Here is a 19,353-nt window from a genome sequence, read left to right on the forward strand (position 1 = left end):
CCACTGCCGCAACACTCCGAGGCAGTAGCCTGAAGACGGCCGACCGCAGCCATCAGCACATTCAGCTGTTCGCGAACAGTGGCCAGCTCCTCCTGCGTCCGTGCACAACAGTCACACATCCTATCCATCCTAAGAAATCAACTAATTACTGTAGAGAGTTAAGTAATCAACTTTTAACTAGACTGCTAATTCACTAAAGGCGACTGATAGCTGACTAAACTGTGGTTTCTAGACACTTCTTGTTGGAAACAATGAAAATAAGCACCAACTGTCTCTGGACTGTATTCAAAACAAACACAAACTCATTGGAACACTATCACTAGTACTCGAAAATTAAAGCTTCCTAAAAGCAAAAACACAAGGAAAAAGAAGTTACAAGTAAGAAAAACACAGTTAATACTTACAGCACATGCTTCAGTAAAGTTTTGGATCGTGTACAGTATGTAGTTTGCATCTTTGTGTGTGTATTTGCTTCGAATTGTGATCAATTGTAAATATTTTCAAATAAAAAAACAAATACATATGAAATAATTGTGACCAATAAGGGCCTCCTCATTTACATTTGTATTTCTGTTACTTAAAATACAGGGACTACTTGATACATCTTGTAGTATTTTAATACTGTATGTTGTCTACGATTTTGGTATCACAGTTGTCAAATAACTGAATAATAGTTACGTGACATCATCAGTTAATTTTTGCGCAAAATATCACAGTATGTATTACTGTGATCACGGACTCGTGATGTTTACTACGAACTCTACACAACAGGAGAGGTTGCATTGGAAAACGCCGCTTCGAAGGACGAACACGATACGAGAACATATCTGTGTCTCAAAAACTATTTGCCTAAATATTATGATATACACATATTTGAAACTGTCTTTTTAAGCCCATGTTACGCTAAAATTTAACATAGGGTTCCATTTAAAAAAACCAAAGATGGCCTCATATCTCTGTGATAAAAAATAGCACAAACGTGAAATGTGATGTATTCAAGTAGCCCCTGTCCCTGAAATACACTGTCCAAACGGCATCTTTGTATCTATTACGGATTGGGAGATGCAAGGGGTGTTATCACCACTTAGCTGCCTCATCCTGCGAGTGGGGGTACTGGAACATAGGATATATTGCAGGGAGTGTTTCTGCCTGCACTATTCAGAAAAGCTGGTGCTGCTAGGAAGGATCCAGAGTGCAAAGGCGGTGAAGCGTTCATTGAAGAGAAGCAGACTTTGTTGGCCAGCATGTTCAGCATCTGGGCAGTCCAACTTAGGTGGTGGTCGGAGAATGTATGCGACAGGTATTGCATCAAGGTCTATTGCAGGGATATGTGCCATGAGACGAGGGATTGGGAGTAGGTATGGAGTAGGGATGGACAAGGATATTGTGTAGGTTTGGTGGGTGGTCAAATACCACTGTGGGAGGGAGAGGGGGAATCATGGGTAGGATATTACTCACTTCAGGACACAATGAGATGTAGTCAAACCCTGGTGGAGAAAGTTAATGTAGTTGGTCCAGTCCTGTGTGGTACTGAGTAGCAGGACGGGGGGTACGTCAGAGGTGGTAGATGACTGGAGAGACAAAACATGCGGTCTATGGAGGCCTCCACAACAGCCTTGGTGTATTTGGAGAAGGATTACTCATCACTAAAAATGTGATGGCCATGGATGGCAAAGTTGTATATGGAAGGGACTTTTAGGCATGGAATGGATGGCAGCTGTTGAAGTGGAGCTATTGCTGATGGTTGGTAGGTTTGATATGGATGGAGAAATGATGTAATTATCTTTGGGAAGTGGCTTGTTGGATTAAGGAGAACCAGGTGAAGTGAATGGGGGAGTAGATGTTAAGGTTCTGGAGGAATGTGGATAGGGTGCCCTCACCTTCTATCAAGATCACAGAGATTTCATCATTGAATCTAAAACAGTTGAGGGGTTTGGGATTCTGCATGGTTAGGAAGGATTCCTCTGAGGGCCCATCTGTCAGAACCATCAATAAGCCCAAACCATCTACCGGATTCAGATTCATTGATAACATCCTTATGATCTGGACTGAGGGTGAGGACACCCTACCCACATTCTTCCAGAACCTCAACACCTTCTCCCCTTTCGCTTCACTTGGTTGCCCTCAACCTGACAAGCCAGCTTCCTTGATGTTAACCGGTATTGAAGGATGGCTACATCAGTACCTCTGTCCACATAGAACATAACAACTTTAGATAGAGGCCAGCTCCATTTCAGCATCTGCCATCCATTCAGTACCAAGGAGTCCCTCCATGCACTACCTAGCCACCCATGACCATCACATTTTTAGTGACAAACAGTCCATCTACAAACATACCAAGGATCTCACTGATGCCTTCACAGACTGAAGTTACCCTCACAGCCTTGTACATAAACAAATCTCCCATACCTTGTCTCTCCAGTCACCTATCACTGCCCACATACCCACTGTCTGGGCACATAGGAGCACTCCCTCATGCTTCATTGCATCCAGGGTTGGAGCAACTGAATCACTGTCTCTGCCAGGTTTTCAACTATCTCTCACCATGTCCTGAAATGAAGGATATCCAAACCACTAACCTTCTCACTCCTCTGACTGTGGTATTACACAGGACTTGAAAGTATGCCCCCTCTCCCAAGTGCTTGCCTCATGGTTCTGCTCTCAGAAATAGATCTAAATGCAAGACCTGTCCCATATATTCTCCAACCACTACCTACTCCAGTCTGGTCACAGGTATCTCCTATCCCGTCAAAGGCAAGACTGTCTCTGAAAGCAGTCATGTGATTTACAAGCCAAGCTGTAACCACAATGCTGCTTTGTGTGTGGGCATGACAACCAACAAGCTGTCTGTCCACATGAATGGCCAATGACAGACTATGGTCAAGAGACATCTGGACCACCCGGTTGCTGAACATTTTGCCCAACACAGTGTGCTTCACTTCAACGACTGTTTAACAGCCGGTGCCATCTGGATCCTTTCTACTAACACCAACTTCTCCGAATTGTGCAGGTGGGAACTCACCCTGCAATATATCCTATGTTCCCATAACCCCCCTGGCCTTCATCTTCCCTAGTTCCTGTCCTTCACCTACCTCCTACATCCTGTTCCCACTCCTGCACTACATAGCCTTCTATTCCACCAATGCACCTACTATTCTTTCTTTGCCTCCTCTACTCCTCTCCATGACTGGCCCCTCTCCTCCCCCATCATGCACAGTTGCTGTACGTAATCTGACCTCAGCGGCCAGACAGTGGTTATGTGTGTGTGTGTTAGTTGTACCTGTGTAAATGTGATCATAACAGCACCATCACATTGCCTTTGTCAGCTGCTAGGACAGCTGTGTTATTTTCCTTGCAGAGGGCATGCATAACCTTAGTTCTGCTGCAGAAGTGTTATTCTTCAGTATTTTGATCTAGCAGATCTTCCCACCTCTACAGTGGTATCAGAGGGGTGTGGGTGGGTGGCTTGCTTGATGACCCTGCTGATCTCATGTTTAGATAATGTTCTGGAAACTGGTGCAAAATTCAGACCATTTGATAGCAGGGTCTTGTCGCTGCATCCAGTTCCTTTTCAGTCAAATTAATGATTGTTCTTGAAACACAAGTGTCGACGTTCTGCAGGTGACCCCCTGGATGATGCCAATGGACCTTTTTGCATTGTTTCACGGTAGCTTTTCACTTGCAGAGTTCACAGGTTGCAAAGGTGTTACTATCCACCCATTCCCAAATCACCAAATTTCATTAATGAAATCTTCTCAGCCAAGTAGTGGTGTCACCTTGTTTCAATGTTTGGATAAGACTCATAGTCACTATCTTCAGGCGAAGTGAGTAGCCTTCTTCAGGCGAGTGTCAGGAGCATTCTGATGTGAAAGCAGCAGAGGCAGTGGGTGGGACAGGCAGGCAGGCAGGCAGGCAGGACCAGGACCTGATGCCCGGAACCCCCTTCACCTTACCAGGAGCCACCTCACCACTGGGCGCAGTGTCTCTTTTGGAGGCGTGCGATCGGTGCACCTGTTGAGCTGCTGACAGAGGAGTCTATGATCCAGCAGCTGAAGAGGAAGCAGTATTTTATCTAGAATTTTTGAAACTGTTTTTCCTTTTCTTTGCAGACATTGTTCTTTAATTTGGCATGTTCGATATTGACATTTTCTGTGATTACAGCAATGATTATTGAATGATACTGTTTCAGGAACACGAGACAATGCATCCAGTACAGACTTGTCAGATATCTTGCCTGAAGAAGTAGAACAGCAGGTGAAAGATGCGGCGGAAATATCCATGGGCACGGAGATATCGGACGATGACATTATAAACATACAGCACTTATGTGATCAAGTTATTCAGATCACACAATATCGTGCACAGCTGTATGAATATCTTACAACAAGGATGATGGCGATTGCCCCCAACCTTACTGTCCTCATTGGTGAACTTGTTGGAGCACGTCTGATCTCTCATGCTGGTGAGTGTTACAAATTATTTTTTGTTTTGTAGCAATTTTGTATATCTTTCTTTAGCATTCCTGAGAGGTTCATTGCCTTAAAATTAACCTTTTCGTGTATCCATACTATTTTTGCTTCAAAACATTTTTGCTTTGTTATTGGTTTGTGTGTTGGCTCCATCGTGATTTTATCTCAGTTGAGAGAATGGGCATTTATCTTTCCATGAATTTAATTTACTTTTGTGATTGTCATCAACATCTCTGACCGTATCGCTTGATTCTTTTGTGTGTTTGTGCAACAAGACTTCCAATATTTCAGTATATCATAATTATAACTGGATAAATAAAATATCCACTTCCCAAGTGATGGCAGAGAAAACACTCATAAAGGTTAAGGAAATGTGCAAACTTTTGGAGCCAGTGGCTCCTCCTCCTGTCAGAAGGGTTGAAGGGGAAGCAAGAGGGATGAAGGGAAAGAACTGGCGAGATTTAGGAGATGGGAGAGCTATGGAAAAGTTGGCAGAACTCTGGGTCAGAGGAGACTTAACAGACAGGGTGAGAAGGAAAAACTTGTTGGGGATTGCTCAGGACGAGATTTGAAAACCTGAGAGCATGAAGAAGGATGATAGGGTAATCTCACCCAGTCAAAATCTTATCTGGTGCAGTTTCCAGCAATCGGTCTTTCCTTCTCATCCTATCTGGGAAGTCTCCTCAGATCTGGGGCTCTGGGTGACTTTACTGTAACTCTCCCTAATTCCTAAAGCTAACCAGTCATGTTCTTTCATCTTTCTTCCTTTCCCATTCAGCCCTTTTGCCAGAAGGAGCTGCCACTGGCTCCAAAAGCTTGCACATTTCCTTAACTTACATGTATGTTTTCTTCTGCTGCCACTAAATGAGTAGATTATTATCTACCAATTATATTCTTGGAAATTGATTGTCATCAGCATGTGTGTAAGGGTTTTCAGGACTTACTCACTGATTAGCGGACTGTAAGAGAGGCCGAAAACTGCATGTTGTGTTAAAATGTTGGAGAATTGTTAATTTGTAATCATTCATCGTGAGCTTTGACTTTAAATACATGCAATTGTGTTGTCGCCAGTTCCCATTCTTTTAGTGCTCGTTTGACAATAGAATATTACTTTATTCATCTGAGCCCTGCTGGAACTGTTATAACTTTGTTAGAAAACAGTCAGTTCAGTTGAAGGCCCAGATTTTCACAGCTTCCATTATTGCCTTCATAATTCATGGAGTTGTCACAGTTCTCAACTCCTGTATGAAATAATGTTGTTGTTGATGTTGTTGTTGTCGTCGTGGTGTGATAGGCTTATACATAGGTTTAACATTAACATTGTATGACTATTTGTAGCTATTCTAGAACCATTGTCTGCAAAGAGGTGGCACAATTATGAGGTGGCAGGCAGGCCGATTGGTAGTCTGATACGTCTGCACCTGTATCTACTAAGAACTGTAATTTTGTACATTGGTCTGTGATAAACAGTTGGAAGCTACCATTTGGAGCATTAGTGGCTGTCATCACAGAGCACCTGTTGTGTTTCCATGCTCACAGGGTGAGCTACACTTCCATGCCTTGGACCCAAATCGGCGGTGGTATCAATAAACTTTTCTAGCTGAAGCTGCATTTCCCAGGTGACCGAGTGTGACAGTGAGCAACAATGTGAGTTTGCAGTAAGGCGACTTGTGTGGGAAGTTCGGTTATCTGAGCTTTTAATGCAGCAAAGTTGCTGTCTGTCTGTGGTTGTGGGCTAACTGCTGCAACATGCACAGATGGACACATTTAAGATATTCTGTTGATGATTTGTGCTGATGTATCTAGATTGCCAGCGCACACAGTTAAAATCTTTTGTGCATCAGGCGGTAGGTGTGATGACCTAATTCTTCGCAGAATGTCGTCACTAATCATCGGGTACTGGTCCACGTCCTGCAGTTACTATGGAATATCCTGCACTTCCACTGTCATTTCTTCACTGAGTGCTGCCTCAACATAACTATATTTCATGTGGTCTGTGGTGACTTGGGCCAGGACAAATTGGCTTTGCAACTGTAGAAACCATAGCATAAGATTTTGCTGCCAGAACGGAGAGGTTTTACTGTGTCACAGTTTATCATTGCAGCAGCAGGTGTGTCTGCAGCTGACACAGGAACTTGATCTACTCCTGTATTAATACTGCAGAATCAGTAGGCTACAGATGCGTGGCTGGTGTGGAGTGTGGAATGTGAATGACAGGATTGACATGGCTGTACTTAGTCCAACATGGCACGGTAAGCAGCACAGATGTGTGTCGAATTTAACACGTGTGACCATCGTATATCACACCGTGGTCGCTAACTAACTGTTGTGGGTTAGCAAAACTCACTGTGTTAGCTTTAAAATAACCCATAACACAAAATGGCATTCAAGTGAGAGAGCGGACTAAATGACAGAATAATCTATCAGGAAAAACAAAGAGTAGGCTGAGCCAAAGATGATCATGCACCGAACATTCATGTGCACATAGCACTACATTACACAGACACTGTATACTAGCTTGCGTGCACTTCAACAGCAAAATCTAAAGATGTTTAATAAGTGAAGAAAGAAGTAGCATCAATGCAAATTGTTCAGTAATGTCAGACACTGTCTTGGATAATGAATGAGATGAAATGTTGAGCATGTTTAAAACTTACTGTAAGTGCTGAATAGTGTAATAGTAATGAATGACACAATTTCATTCCAATTACTGTATTACAAAAATTGGCAGTACCAAGATGAAAAGGCAGTGTTCTGTACGTAAATTACACCAAGGCCTACACTTTCTTCTGTGTTTCTCTTTAAAATGTTGTATTAATAGAAATGTTATGTACTGTACCTAAAATATTAAAAATATTTGATACACATAACCACAAAACATCAGTAATGAGTACACTATTATTCCACTTCTGTACTTTCAAAATATAGCATGTACTGGAATTTAATTTTCTAGTTTTCTGCAGTCACATTGTAGTTTTAAATCAGTTGCTTTAACTTTAAAATGCAATATACCAATGCATACTACTGTATACACTCCTACTTAAGGTGATCAGTTACCTTTGTTTGGTTTTTGCATTTAATATGTGCATATACATTTTACATATGACAATGCATTCGTTTTAATGCCCGATTTTTTTATCAATCGGGAGAATAATTTTTCATTCCTTTGATTTCAGCTGAGAGTCCCAATTATGCGACTCCTTTTCAAAAATGTCAGATGTTGTCCAAAATCTTGCATTGTTTTCGTAAACTACAGGTAGGGAATTAATATTTTTAAAACATCAAGGTTTTCTTGATTTTCCAATCACCAAAAGCTTTTCTTTACATGATTCTGCAATATTTGCAGCAAACATGACTGTGATTTTTGTCTTATACTCTTTCCCACCCAAACACTGTTTACTTCTAAATTTCAGTGTCTTACCAGGGGTCATGTTGTAAAACAAGCTAGTTTCATCTGCACTGATTGTGTCATGTGGCTTTTGTAACATACATGCAAAATAGGCCACTTCTTAGATGCTTAACTGTTACATCATCAGATACACTGGCAGCTTCGTCACAAATTTTTCCGCCACTAATATCATGGTGGGCCCTGACACATTGTATCCAAGATGAAGAATTGAAGTTTGGATTTCCCAACAGACAAGCAAATTCATTACCTTTTTCTTAAAGAATAGGTCCATTGATCAGCACATTGTTTGAACTTTGCCACTTAAACTGTGCAAGTAAAGCTGCTTCAATATCTTTGTGCTCAGATGATTTCACTCACTGATTGTTAAAGAATTTTGTTCAAAAAGAGACTGTATTTTCCTCTGTCCTTCCAAATTGTACAAATCATTGAGCTAAGACACGCAGTTCCTTCGTGATGCTTGCGTCCCTCTCCCCCATTTTGTAATTGCTATATTATGTGTGACTTTTCTTCAATATTAAGTCCTTTCCTCTTTTTTTTGTGACATCTTTAAAGAGGTGATTGCATTGACTGTTTAACACACATAGTGATTTGAAACCAACAGTCTACAGAAGACGAGATTGAAAATGAGCATTACGTTGATGTTAGTAATCCCCAAATACTTAGCTATCAAAAATGAACTTTAGGTGTTATAGCCGATATATTTCTCTAAAAATGTAATGTCATTTTATACAATAGGTCGCAATAAGGAAAGTTGTACTATAGCCATCATCTTGTAGGACGGCGTTTCCACCACGCATAGAGGTGGAGTGGTAAGGAGCCGTGGCGTATGAGAACTGCACATGCCGTGGCAGAGGAGAACGAGCAAACTAAGCCCACTTTGCAGAACTGCCTATGGTACATTGTATAATATATTCAAATCTATGAGGGGAATAGTAAATGTTAAAACCAATTTCGATCAGTTATCATGAGAGAAATATTAATTCACATCTTGGCGACACTGCATCCACTGCTCCACAGATTTACTCTGTGTGATGTCTGGAGGCGAGAACAGCTGACAGCTTTGTGAAGACATGAAGTACGATATTTCTCAAAATGTTAATTGTCTAATGACAAGATCATTGAAACTGTTTGCAATAATTATCATTTATTGTGTTTTAAACATTATTATACGTAAAAATTTAATACACAACAAAATTAACTTCAAGCACAAACCAAAATCAGTATATTTGCTTGACAACTGCTTCTCCTCAATAGAATTTTTAAAACTATGTAAGGTGTGTGTGTGTGTGTGTGTGTGTGTGTGTGTGTGTGTGTGTTGGACTATGCCTAAGTGTAACCACTGCATATAAAAAAGAATTAGTGGTAGAAAGTACTAATGTAAAAAACTCTTGTAAAAGTGGTGTGTAAGTTATATTTTTCGCTGTTCACGGGCATTATGAGTATAAACTAACTAGTTTGACATTACAGTGAGAGACCGCATTTATAATCCATTGAACAAGCAAATAATTAATCATCATCTGTGAATAACTCGAGGGAATCAGTTCGTGCCGTGAAAATGATGGGTTTACATGTGGAAATTTGGAATTCAGATGAACTTATCCAGCTGCATTCTTAGGTGTTATTAGAGCATACAACATGGTGGGAGAAGCTTAACTTCTCCTTGGGCAATATGTTAAACATTATAATCTGCATAATTCAAAGGATACAGAGTTCTAATTCAAAAGGCTAGGAAGTTCTCCTTATTATGTATGCAACAGATACATTGACAAGCACATTTTTTAAAATCATGAGGCTTTAAAACTAAGAACTATTATTACTTTGTTCCAAAGTCTACATTGTAATACCATCATCACTTCTATTTCATTCTGCTTCCGAACAATCTAATGGTAAATTTATGATGATAGGTTCAAGGCTTTCCTGTCAAATTATTCTTTCTGAAGCTTTTCAGCATGCCACACTGACTGTGCTCAAGCTACAGGTGGGATGTTGTCTATTCCCTAGTGCACAAGGGATTCAGTTTATGTTATCTTGAATGTTTTGTTTTTGTCTCCCACATAGTCTTAACCGTTTGCCCAAATTAATTCCATGGGGCTGTGCTGACAGTGACACGTGGGTAAACGCAAAACTGTGTGACCCCATGCACATGCAACGAAGTCAAATTTGTATGCTCTGTCACGTGACTTGTATAAATTAATGGGCTGCAGGAGATTGATATAAGTCCGGTTTATACTGTGCTTAATATTTTTATTTTTAAGCCAGGGAAAAATATCTGCCTTTCTGGTCTTTGTACTTGTTGTTTTCTCTGTGACAGTTGAACAATAACTGGCAGTAACTGACTTCGAAGCATGGTATGACAAGAATTGTGAATTGCATCACGAACATATTCCTAAGAGAACTTGAAAACCGCCAGTACCATCACTCATTTTCCAGCATATCTACCTATAATGATTCTAATTGACCCATGTTTCATCAAGCAAATACATGTTAAACTACCTCCTTCTCTTGTATCATTAATCTTTATATGGGATATAGTCCGTGCTGCACCTATGTCACTTCTTTGAAACGTCGTTGTTATAACCATCCATTTGTGTTGTAAGTTCCTTGCGATTTCGATGCTTTCCAGGTGACACGATATCAACTTTTTCTACGGTTCCTACAGCTCTGACACCTCTGTTTACAATTCTCTTTAAAGTTCTCTTGCTGAACCACATGGTTCTGGGATCTGTTCTTGTGTCTTCAGATGTCAACAGCTTTCAAATTCACATTTGAAAAAGTTATAAATGCACTAAATAATCCCCCTGCCCCGTCGCCTGCTTGTGAAGCACCTTACATTTATTGCCATCACGTTACTTTTTAAAAATCACACTTAAACTTTTACAGATACATGTTCACAGCTATACTAAATTTTAAAAAAACCTGACAGTTGAATGAATAATTCAGTTGTTGTGAAGTATGGCAGCAGTGCAGCATGTAGAAGTGAGATTCTCATTGTCTAGTTGTAACTCACTGCACTCGGGGAAGAGAATGAATATTATTGGCTGCCAGTGGCTAGTGGAGGGATATGCGCAGAATGCTGAACATTGGGCCGCCTTACTATGTGATGCGGAGTTTAAGTGATTATTTAAATATGGAGTTTACTTGGGGCTTAGATGGGACTGTTAGATTTCAGCATTATGGCCAGTATGTTGGTAAAAGCATTGTGGCTATAAGTAGTATCAACTGTATTTCCTCCTTCAGTAAGAGCTTTTTGTTGATTTCTGAATAAATAGTGAACGACCTGAAAGTGCAGTTGAAAGATGGGAGCAAAGTAATATGCAGTCATCACAGTGCATCAATATTATTATTATTATTATTATTATTATTAAAAACCAGGCTTTTACATAGTTGACTGAAGAGATGGACTCTTATTTTAATAAAAATTTAGGTTTTCAGTCAGATACATAAGAGGAAATTAAACATGGTACCTGATGCACTGTCCAGGTTACCAGTAGGTTTGCAGCCAAACCAGGGTGTAAAGGAAAGAGGAAACTTTGCTATATATTTCTTAAAAGTTAATAAATACGAAAAATAGATTGGAAAAACCTGTTGCAATTTAGGAACCCTACTATGGCAAGATGTCAACCTGAACATTCACATTCAACATTTACAACAAATTAGAAAGTACACAAATGAATTTTATTTTATAAGAACAACCAAATGGTTACTGTGCATACCTAAAGGCGGCGTAACAGTACCTAATGTGGTATTGACATATACACTCCTGGAAATTGAAATAAGAACACCGTGAATTCATTGTCCCAGGAAGGGGAAACTTTATTGACACATTCCTGGGGTCAGATACATCACATGATCACACTGACAGAACCACAGGCACATAGACACAGGCAACAGAGCATGCACAATGTCGGCACTAGTACAGTGTATATCCACCTTTCGCAGCAATGCAGGCTGCTATTCTCCCATGGAGACGATCGTAGAGATGCTGGATGTAGTCCTGTGGAACGGCTTGCCATGCCATTTCCACCTGGCGCCTCAGTTGGACCAGCGTTCGTGCTGGACGTGCAGACCGCGTGAGACGACGCTTCATCCAGTCCCAAACATGCTCAATGGGGGGACAGATCCGGAGATCTTGCTGGCCAGGGTAGTTGACTTACACCTTCTAGAGCACGTTGGGTGGCACGGGATACATGCGGACGCGCATTGTCCTGTTGGAACAGCAAGTTCCCTTGCCGGTCTAGGAATAGTAGAACGATGGGTTCGATGACGGTTTGGATGTACCGTGCACTATTCAGTGTCCCCTCGACGATCACCAGTGGTGTACGGCCAGTGTAGGAGATCGCTCCCCACACCATGATGCCGGGTGTTGGCCCTGTGTGCCTCGGTTGTATGCAGTCCTGATTGTGGCGCTCACCTGCACGGCGCCAAACACGCACATGACCATCATTGGCACCAAGGCAGAAGCGACTCTCATCGCTGAAGACGACACGTCTCCATTCGTCCCTCCATTCACGCCTGTCGCGACACCACTGGAGGCGGGCTGCACGATGTTGGGGCGTGAGCGGAAGACGGCCTAACGGTGTGCGGGACCGTAGCCCAGCTTCATGGAGACGGTTGCGAATGGTCCTCGCCGATACCCCAGGAGCAACAGTGTCCCTAATTTGCTGGGAAGTGGCGGTGCGGTCCCCTACGGCACTGCGTAGGATCCTACGGTCTTGGCGTGCATCCGTGCGTCACTGCGGTCCGGTCCCAGGTCGACGGGCACGTGCACCTTCCGCCGACCACTGGCGACAACATCGATGTACTGTGGAGACCTCACGCCCCACGTGTTGAGCAATTTGGCGGTACGTCCACCCGGCCTCCCGCATGCCCACTATACGCCCTCGCTCAAAGTCCGTCAACTGCACATATGGTTCACGTCCACGCTGTCGTGGCATGCTACCAGTGTTAAAGACTGCGATGGAGCTCCGTACGCCACGGCAAACTGGCTGACACTGACGGCGGCGGTGCACAAATGCTGCGCAGCTAGCGCCATTCGACGGCCAACACCGCGGTTCCTGGTGTGTCCGCTGTGCCGTGCGTGTGATCATTGCTTGTACAGCCCTCTTGCAGTGTCCGGAGCAAGTATGGTGGGTCTGACACACCGGTGTCAATGTGTTCTTTTTTCTATTTCCAGGAGTGTATGTTATACATATTTGGACCAAAGAAGTGTATCATACATATGAGAAAGTATTATTATTTTAGAAACATTAATTGGCAATATTACGATCTTGTGAGACATTTCAAAAAGTGAAATTACATACTTTAGGGGTACGCACATTGCTGTTGCCCATCATTCTAGCAGAGCTTTGGGGTTTCTTGGCTGTGGACTTTCACGGTCCACTACCTACAGGCCAGGGAGGGATGGGATACATCCTTGTCGTGTTAGAATACTGATCAGAATTAATAAAGCTATATCCTCTAAAAAGAGCAAAGACAAACAGTGGAATATTTAAGTTACGAGATCATTATTTCAAAAGTATTGGTAAACCCAAAAACATGCAGTCAGACAATAGGACACAGTTTACACCCAAACAGCTTAAGAAGTTTTTGGCATGTGTAAACAGGTCATATTTTAAACTCCAGATATCACTCACAAAGTAATCCAGCAGAGTGACATAGATTTTTCCAGTAGATATAGCAGGAGGGCAAGTAGACAGGGAACCATTCCTGAAATGGATTGATTGACCACAAAATCATGTTACCATTCAGTCAGTGCCATGCAGTAATATTAAGGAAATGTTAAGCAAAGACGCAAAAAAGTGAAAAAAGAGATGGAAGAAAGATACCCCAGTACAGACAAGGTATAGGACCCAATTTTAGTTAAGAACCATAAGTGAAATGAAAAGGTAATTAATGAGTTATACACATTTTTTGAGGACTATTTCTGATAACCAGGGTTCTACACGAAAAAGCATTAATATTAACTAACTAAGCAATTGGAAGGCAAAAGCATATGTGTAAGCTGAGATTTACAACCATTCTTAGCTGATTAAAGTGAATGAAACACCAGAATCACATTCTACAAAATTAATAGTATAAGAAATCTACTCAGAAACTTCTGACAACTTCTTTGGCACTTGTTAGTGGGTCACATTTTGGCGTGTTGTAATTAAAAGATTTACAAATAGTGGATAACTAGCATTACGCAGAGAGGAGGTGTGAATGGTATCCTATTCTTAATCAAAGTGGAGAAATAAGGTAATAATATTTGTAAGATAATGCTATTTTTTGATGTGTGCTGTAGCTAGCAGTGTATCCCGTGCTGCAATTAATGCCTCTTTAATAGGTGTAGGCACTGGTAGTGTAGAGTGTTGAGCTGTAATTAATGACATTAGCAATGTGACAAAATAAAGCCTAAACCAGTCGCGTCTCTCCACTTTGAATGCCATTTTGGGCAGCTACAGCATCCAGCACAAACAATGCCGAGGTATTAAGTTACTATTTCTAAACATTGAAAGTTTAACACGAAAAGTTTTTGAGGACTACACACAAAGGGGACAAAATTTTTGTATAACTTTGTTAGATTTTGTACATTAATATCTTAAGTTTTATGTTGGAAATTTTACTTGATAACAATACCTAGCAAGAGTTTGTATCTTTTCTTACGTATCTATTATGTAAGATTAGTGTGAGCTGCTTTAACTATCACTGTAAAATCAGCCGATGACTAGTCGTGCAATTGTCTTGCCAAATAGCTTGCAGATTTCCTGCAGTTATTTTTTTAGTGATTGCTGTTGTAAGACAAGAAAGAAGACAACTTTAATGTTAAAATATTATTGGAAAAGAATTTAACCTACTGTCTCTTTTATTAATTAGCTAGAAAGGCGAATGTAACTTTACCTAAATCAGAGTAATACATATAAAAACTTAAGGTAAACCAAACTGTTGCGTAATTGAGACTGAATATGAAGTGTTGGCAGAAGAGCCAACACCTTGTAGCTAGAGGAGGCCGAAATGCACGGTATAAGCTCACGCAGACTGGCGTGAGGTCTGGAACAGTAAAGTAGTTGAGTCTAGTAAGAAAAGAACGTAGTTGCTGGAATACTTAACTTTAATCCATTATTGTTGTACATCTCTCGTTACTGTACATGCTTCATTAGATACATAGCAAAGGATAAATGGCGCCTTGCTAGGTCGTAGCAAATGACATAGCTGAAGGCTGTGCTAACTATCGTCTCGGCAAATGAGAGCGCTATTTGTCAGTTATCTCTAGCAAAGTCGGCTGTACAACTGGGGCGAGTGCCAGGACGTCTCTCTAGACCTGCCGTGTGGCGGCGCTCGGTCTGCAATTACTGACAGTGGCGACCCGCGGGTCCATCGTATACTAGCGGACCGCGGCCGATTTAAAAGCTACCACCTAGCAAGTGTGGTGTCTGGTGGTGACACCACAGAATAACCATGTGAGCATTCATAAATGTGACACCGGTATGATTTAATTTGAGCAGAGAAGGAGAATAACAATAAAAGAGTTGATGCTTGAAGATGCTGTGGTAGTTTTTGAGTAGAGGATGAAAGTTAGTTTTATGCTAGTTTATGGTTTATCGTACTTCAGTAGTGGTTTGGATGCTTGTTCATTTATAAGGGGCATCAGATGAAGAGGATACAAGATTTTCCATGGTTTTATCAATAATAATTCTGATTAAAGTTGGCAGACTGATTGGAAACTCCTGTACAGTTGTAGTATGCAAATGAACAAGCGCGACAAGTTTTGCGTTTGTGGGAGAATATCATCTTCTCAAGAATTAAAGTTACCTCTGTTTAAAATAATTGTTACTTTAGACTACATTCTGTTTCTCTGTCAGAGGTATTCCTTTTGCACCTCATGCAGCGTCGAGTGTAGTTGAGCTGTGACTGACGTCATCACAAGTACAGCAAAGAGACGTGCCCACTGATATGAGATTCACATGCTTGTTCTTTTATATGCTACTGTGGTGCCTTGTACCCTCTCACGCTTACAAGGCGATGGCACGACCATGAGGTCGGGGATTTGTCCAAGATTTTGTGTGGTGAAAGAGGACCCCTAACACCTCACATGGTTAAAATATTAGGAAGCTCTACTCGGATAATCCCGAGAAAACTCGATCCAAAGTTTCTTAGGTGCCTTATGAGTATAAAATGTTAGTCCATTACCGAGCCGCCGTCTGACCTACGTGGTTTGGGCTCGGACTCTTACGCCAGAGGTCTCGGGTTCGATTCCTCCTCTGGCACTTTTTTTTAATCTTCTGTTTAATTTTTTTGTTATTCCACCAGTTACTCAAAAAGTTTCCCAAACCTACATTATTTTTAAAACATTTTTTAGCTCGTGAACATAAAGTTTTTCATTCACTGAAAAATATTCGTGCTCGTTGTTCATTTTTTGTTTTATGGGGTTTCAAGGTTTAAAGGGGCTTTGTAAGGGTCCCCTTGGGATTATAATGGTCATCTGCACATAGGACTGTGCGCAAGCTGTGAGAAGTAAATGACAGTTTGTTTTTCGGTTTCGTCGTGAACAGACGTGCCTGTTTCAAATTTCAACGTGTTATTCCGATCCGAGGTTAAACATGTCGACTGAAGAAGTTGCTGGCTCATCTGGAATAGGAGAAGAAATTCCTGAAGAATCCATTCCTAATGATCTATCAAAATTACGATTGAAGGACGCAGTGGTGTATTATGAAAAGCTTTGACGGAAAATAATTTAATTGCAAAAAAAGGATGCTGCCAATTGGAGAGAAAAGGATATCTTTCACAATGGTAGAAAGATATTAAAAGTGGTGGTACGCGAATGGATAAATTTGAGGAGATAGATTCGTGGACCTACGACCGTTTCGTGGAAGCAAGATAGCAATATCAGCAAGTCATGACAAAAAATTTACAGCAATGGGCATTGGCTACGGCTGCACAATTCGTCGATTTCAAATTCAAGACATCTGATCGATGGGTCACGGCATTTAAACAGAAGCACTGAATTTCACAATACAAGATTACGAAACTGGTTTCGAAAAAAGCAGCAGCGTCAATGGAGAACATGCAGGTGTCTGCGGAGAACTTTTGTCAGCAGACGTGCCGTTTACTCCCTCAGTACCATGAGGATTATGTGATAAAAACTGACCAAACAGGTAAATACATGTTTTCTGTGTACAAAATGTTTTTACCAATGTAAAATATATCAATTCAAATTTAATCATAGAAAAAGGTATTTACATACACTTTCGAATATTGTTTAGTACCAAAAATACTTTTGTTTCAGGATGCCAATACCAATCTGTTTTCAACACGACTCTCACTGAAAAAGGGAGTAAAACAGTTTTCGTGAAAAAGTCGGATTTGAATAAAGTGACGCATTTGTACACCGCACAATATTCAATAACATTATCCAGAAAACTTCTCCCACATGTCTTCATAATCTTATAAGAAGCGACCGGTCATTTCGGACCTCGTATTCACAAATTAATAGATGGCTATGCCAATACTTACACAAATGTCATCGTAACATCATTGAAGTCCGGAAAATTAACATCAGTTTTATACATGGATTTTCCCCGGAAATGTTTAAAATCTTACGTTGGAGAGAATAAAAATTTACTTCTCATTGACTCTTGGGGAGGTCAAATAAATCCGGAGATATATGATGACGAAAATATGCCAACTTGGTCTGTAAAAGTCATACCTCTCTGGAGACAACCTTGTGATGTTTACTTTTAAAGGCAAGTTAAAAATTTCATAAAGCTCTTGCAAAATTGCAGCGCATTGTTACAGGAGAATCGTGAAATTAATTCCCGGGAAGAGTGTATAAAAATTCATCCTATAATTCACCATCAATTATCGTCCCCAATATTCCGAGACATGATTCAATATGCCTGGTTTGCCTCAAAATTGTCAGAAACTCGAAACATTTTTATAAATGTTAATGGGGCATGTTTTTGTACAGATTTATTGCAAATGCCCTGTGATTGTAAAAAATCTGCTTTTATATGTTGTGCAAGATGTCGCAAAAATTATTGCTTTGTTTGTTTTTACGATAATTACCACTGTGGTTATTCTGATTAAAAACCCAATTTTTTTCCTCATATGCTTTACAATGAAAAATGGAAAACCCACCGCCATGAACTGTGTTGTTGGACAAAAACAAAAGAATTTTTATTCAATAATGTAACTAATTTATTAAAGATAATGTAGGTTTGGGAAACTTTCTGAACAGTTGGTGGAATAACAAAAGAAAATGAAACAGAAGGAAAAAAGTGCCAGAGGAGGAATCGAACCCGAGACCTCTGGCGTAAAAGTCCGAGTCTGAGCCCTAACCTTCTAGGCCAGATGGCGGCTCGGCAAAGGACTAACATTTTGTACTCATAAGTCACCTAAGAAACTTTGGATCGATTTTTCTCGAGATTTTCCGAGTAGTGCATCCTAATATTTTAATCACGTGAGGTGTTGTGGGTCTTCTTTCACCACACAGAATTTCGGACAAATCTCCGACCCCATGGTTGTGCCATCTCCTTGTTAGTGACTTCTAATTTTAACAGTTCAGTACTAAGTGACAGAGAAATATATAATGTTTAAGGTTGGCTTTATATAGTAGTTATCATTTCAAGCACTAACTGAAAAGTAAACAGTTGCACATTGGGTGTTCATGATTTCCCTTCTGAGGCCTGGCTGACTAAGACCTGTGTGCGTGACGCTTATTTATAGGTGTGAATAAAAAAATTGAAGGAAACAAAGTACAATAGGCAGATGAGTAAGCACAGATAGCCACAATGAAAAGACTGTTAAACATTGAGCTTTTGGTGAAAGTGTCCTTCAGGTAAGAAAACACACACAATCAAACAAGCAGCTCACATGAACATTATCTCAGGCTGCTGTAGCTAGAATGCAGCTTTGGTGTTGTATGAAAGCAGCAATCCAGAGTAGGCCAGGGAAGTGAGAGTGGTAGTGTACGGGTGGGGGGGGGGGGGGGGGGGGGGGGAGAAGAGCAGTGTCAGGTGGGCTGCGTAGGGAGTAGATGGCAGCAAGACAAGGCTGCCAGGCACAGGAGCAGGAGGCTGTGGGGGAGGGTGGCATGAGTGGAGGCAGGGACATGGGCAGTAGAAAACAAGAGGGGAGGAGAAGGGAAAAGATCAATGGGTACAACCCTATAGCAAGGGGTTGGAATTGGGAGTGGCATAGGGATACTTGAACATGACATGCTTGATTTCAATGGCTGCTTCAGAACCCGGGTCATGTGGATCCTTCCCTCTACCACCAGCTTTCTTGAACTGCACAGATGGAAACTATCCTTAAAACACATTCTCTGCTTCTGAAATTATACCAGCCTCAGCCTACTGTAACCTCATGCCCCACACCTTGCAGCCTGCAGTTTCCACCCCCTCTGTCCTGACACTACCTCCCAGTTCACATCTCCTCACCCTCTTTGTGTGTTTGTGTGCTGTTGTTAGCCAACTTACCCACTTATCTTTACCCTTT

At 41.1% G+C, this 19,353-nt stretch overlaps 1 protein-coding gene across 1 annotated transcript in view; it reads left to right on the forward strand.

Annotated features, from left to right (window-relative positions):
- Positions 1 to 19,353, forward strand: part of LOC126187303 (nucleolar protein 58) — a 75,676-nt gene that overhangs the window by 20,619 nt on the left and 35,704 nt on the right. The window contains exon 5 of the mRNA XM_049928296.1: positions 4,190 to 4,462. Coding sequence (XP_049784253.1) covers positions 4,190 to 4,462 — 273 coding nt within the window. The remainder of the gene's footprint in view (positions 1 to 4,189; positions 4,463 to 19,353) is intronic.

The sequence above is a fragment of the Schistocerca cancellata genome, chromosome 5 (genome assembly GCF_023864275.1).
Source record: "Schistocerca cancellata isolate TAMUIC-IGC-003103 chromosome 5, iqSchCanc2.1, whole genome shotgun sequence".
Taxonomy (NCBI): Eukaryota; Metazoa; Arthropoda; class Insecta; order Orthoptera; family Acrididae; genus Schistocerca; species Schistocerca cancellata.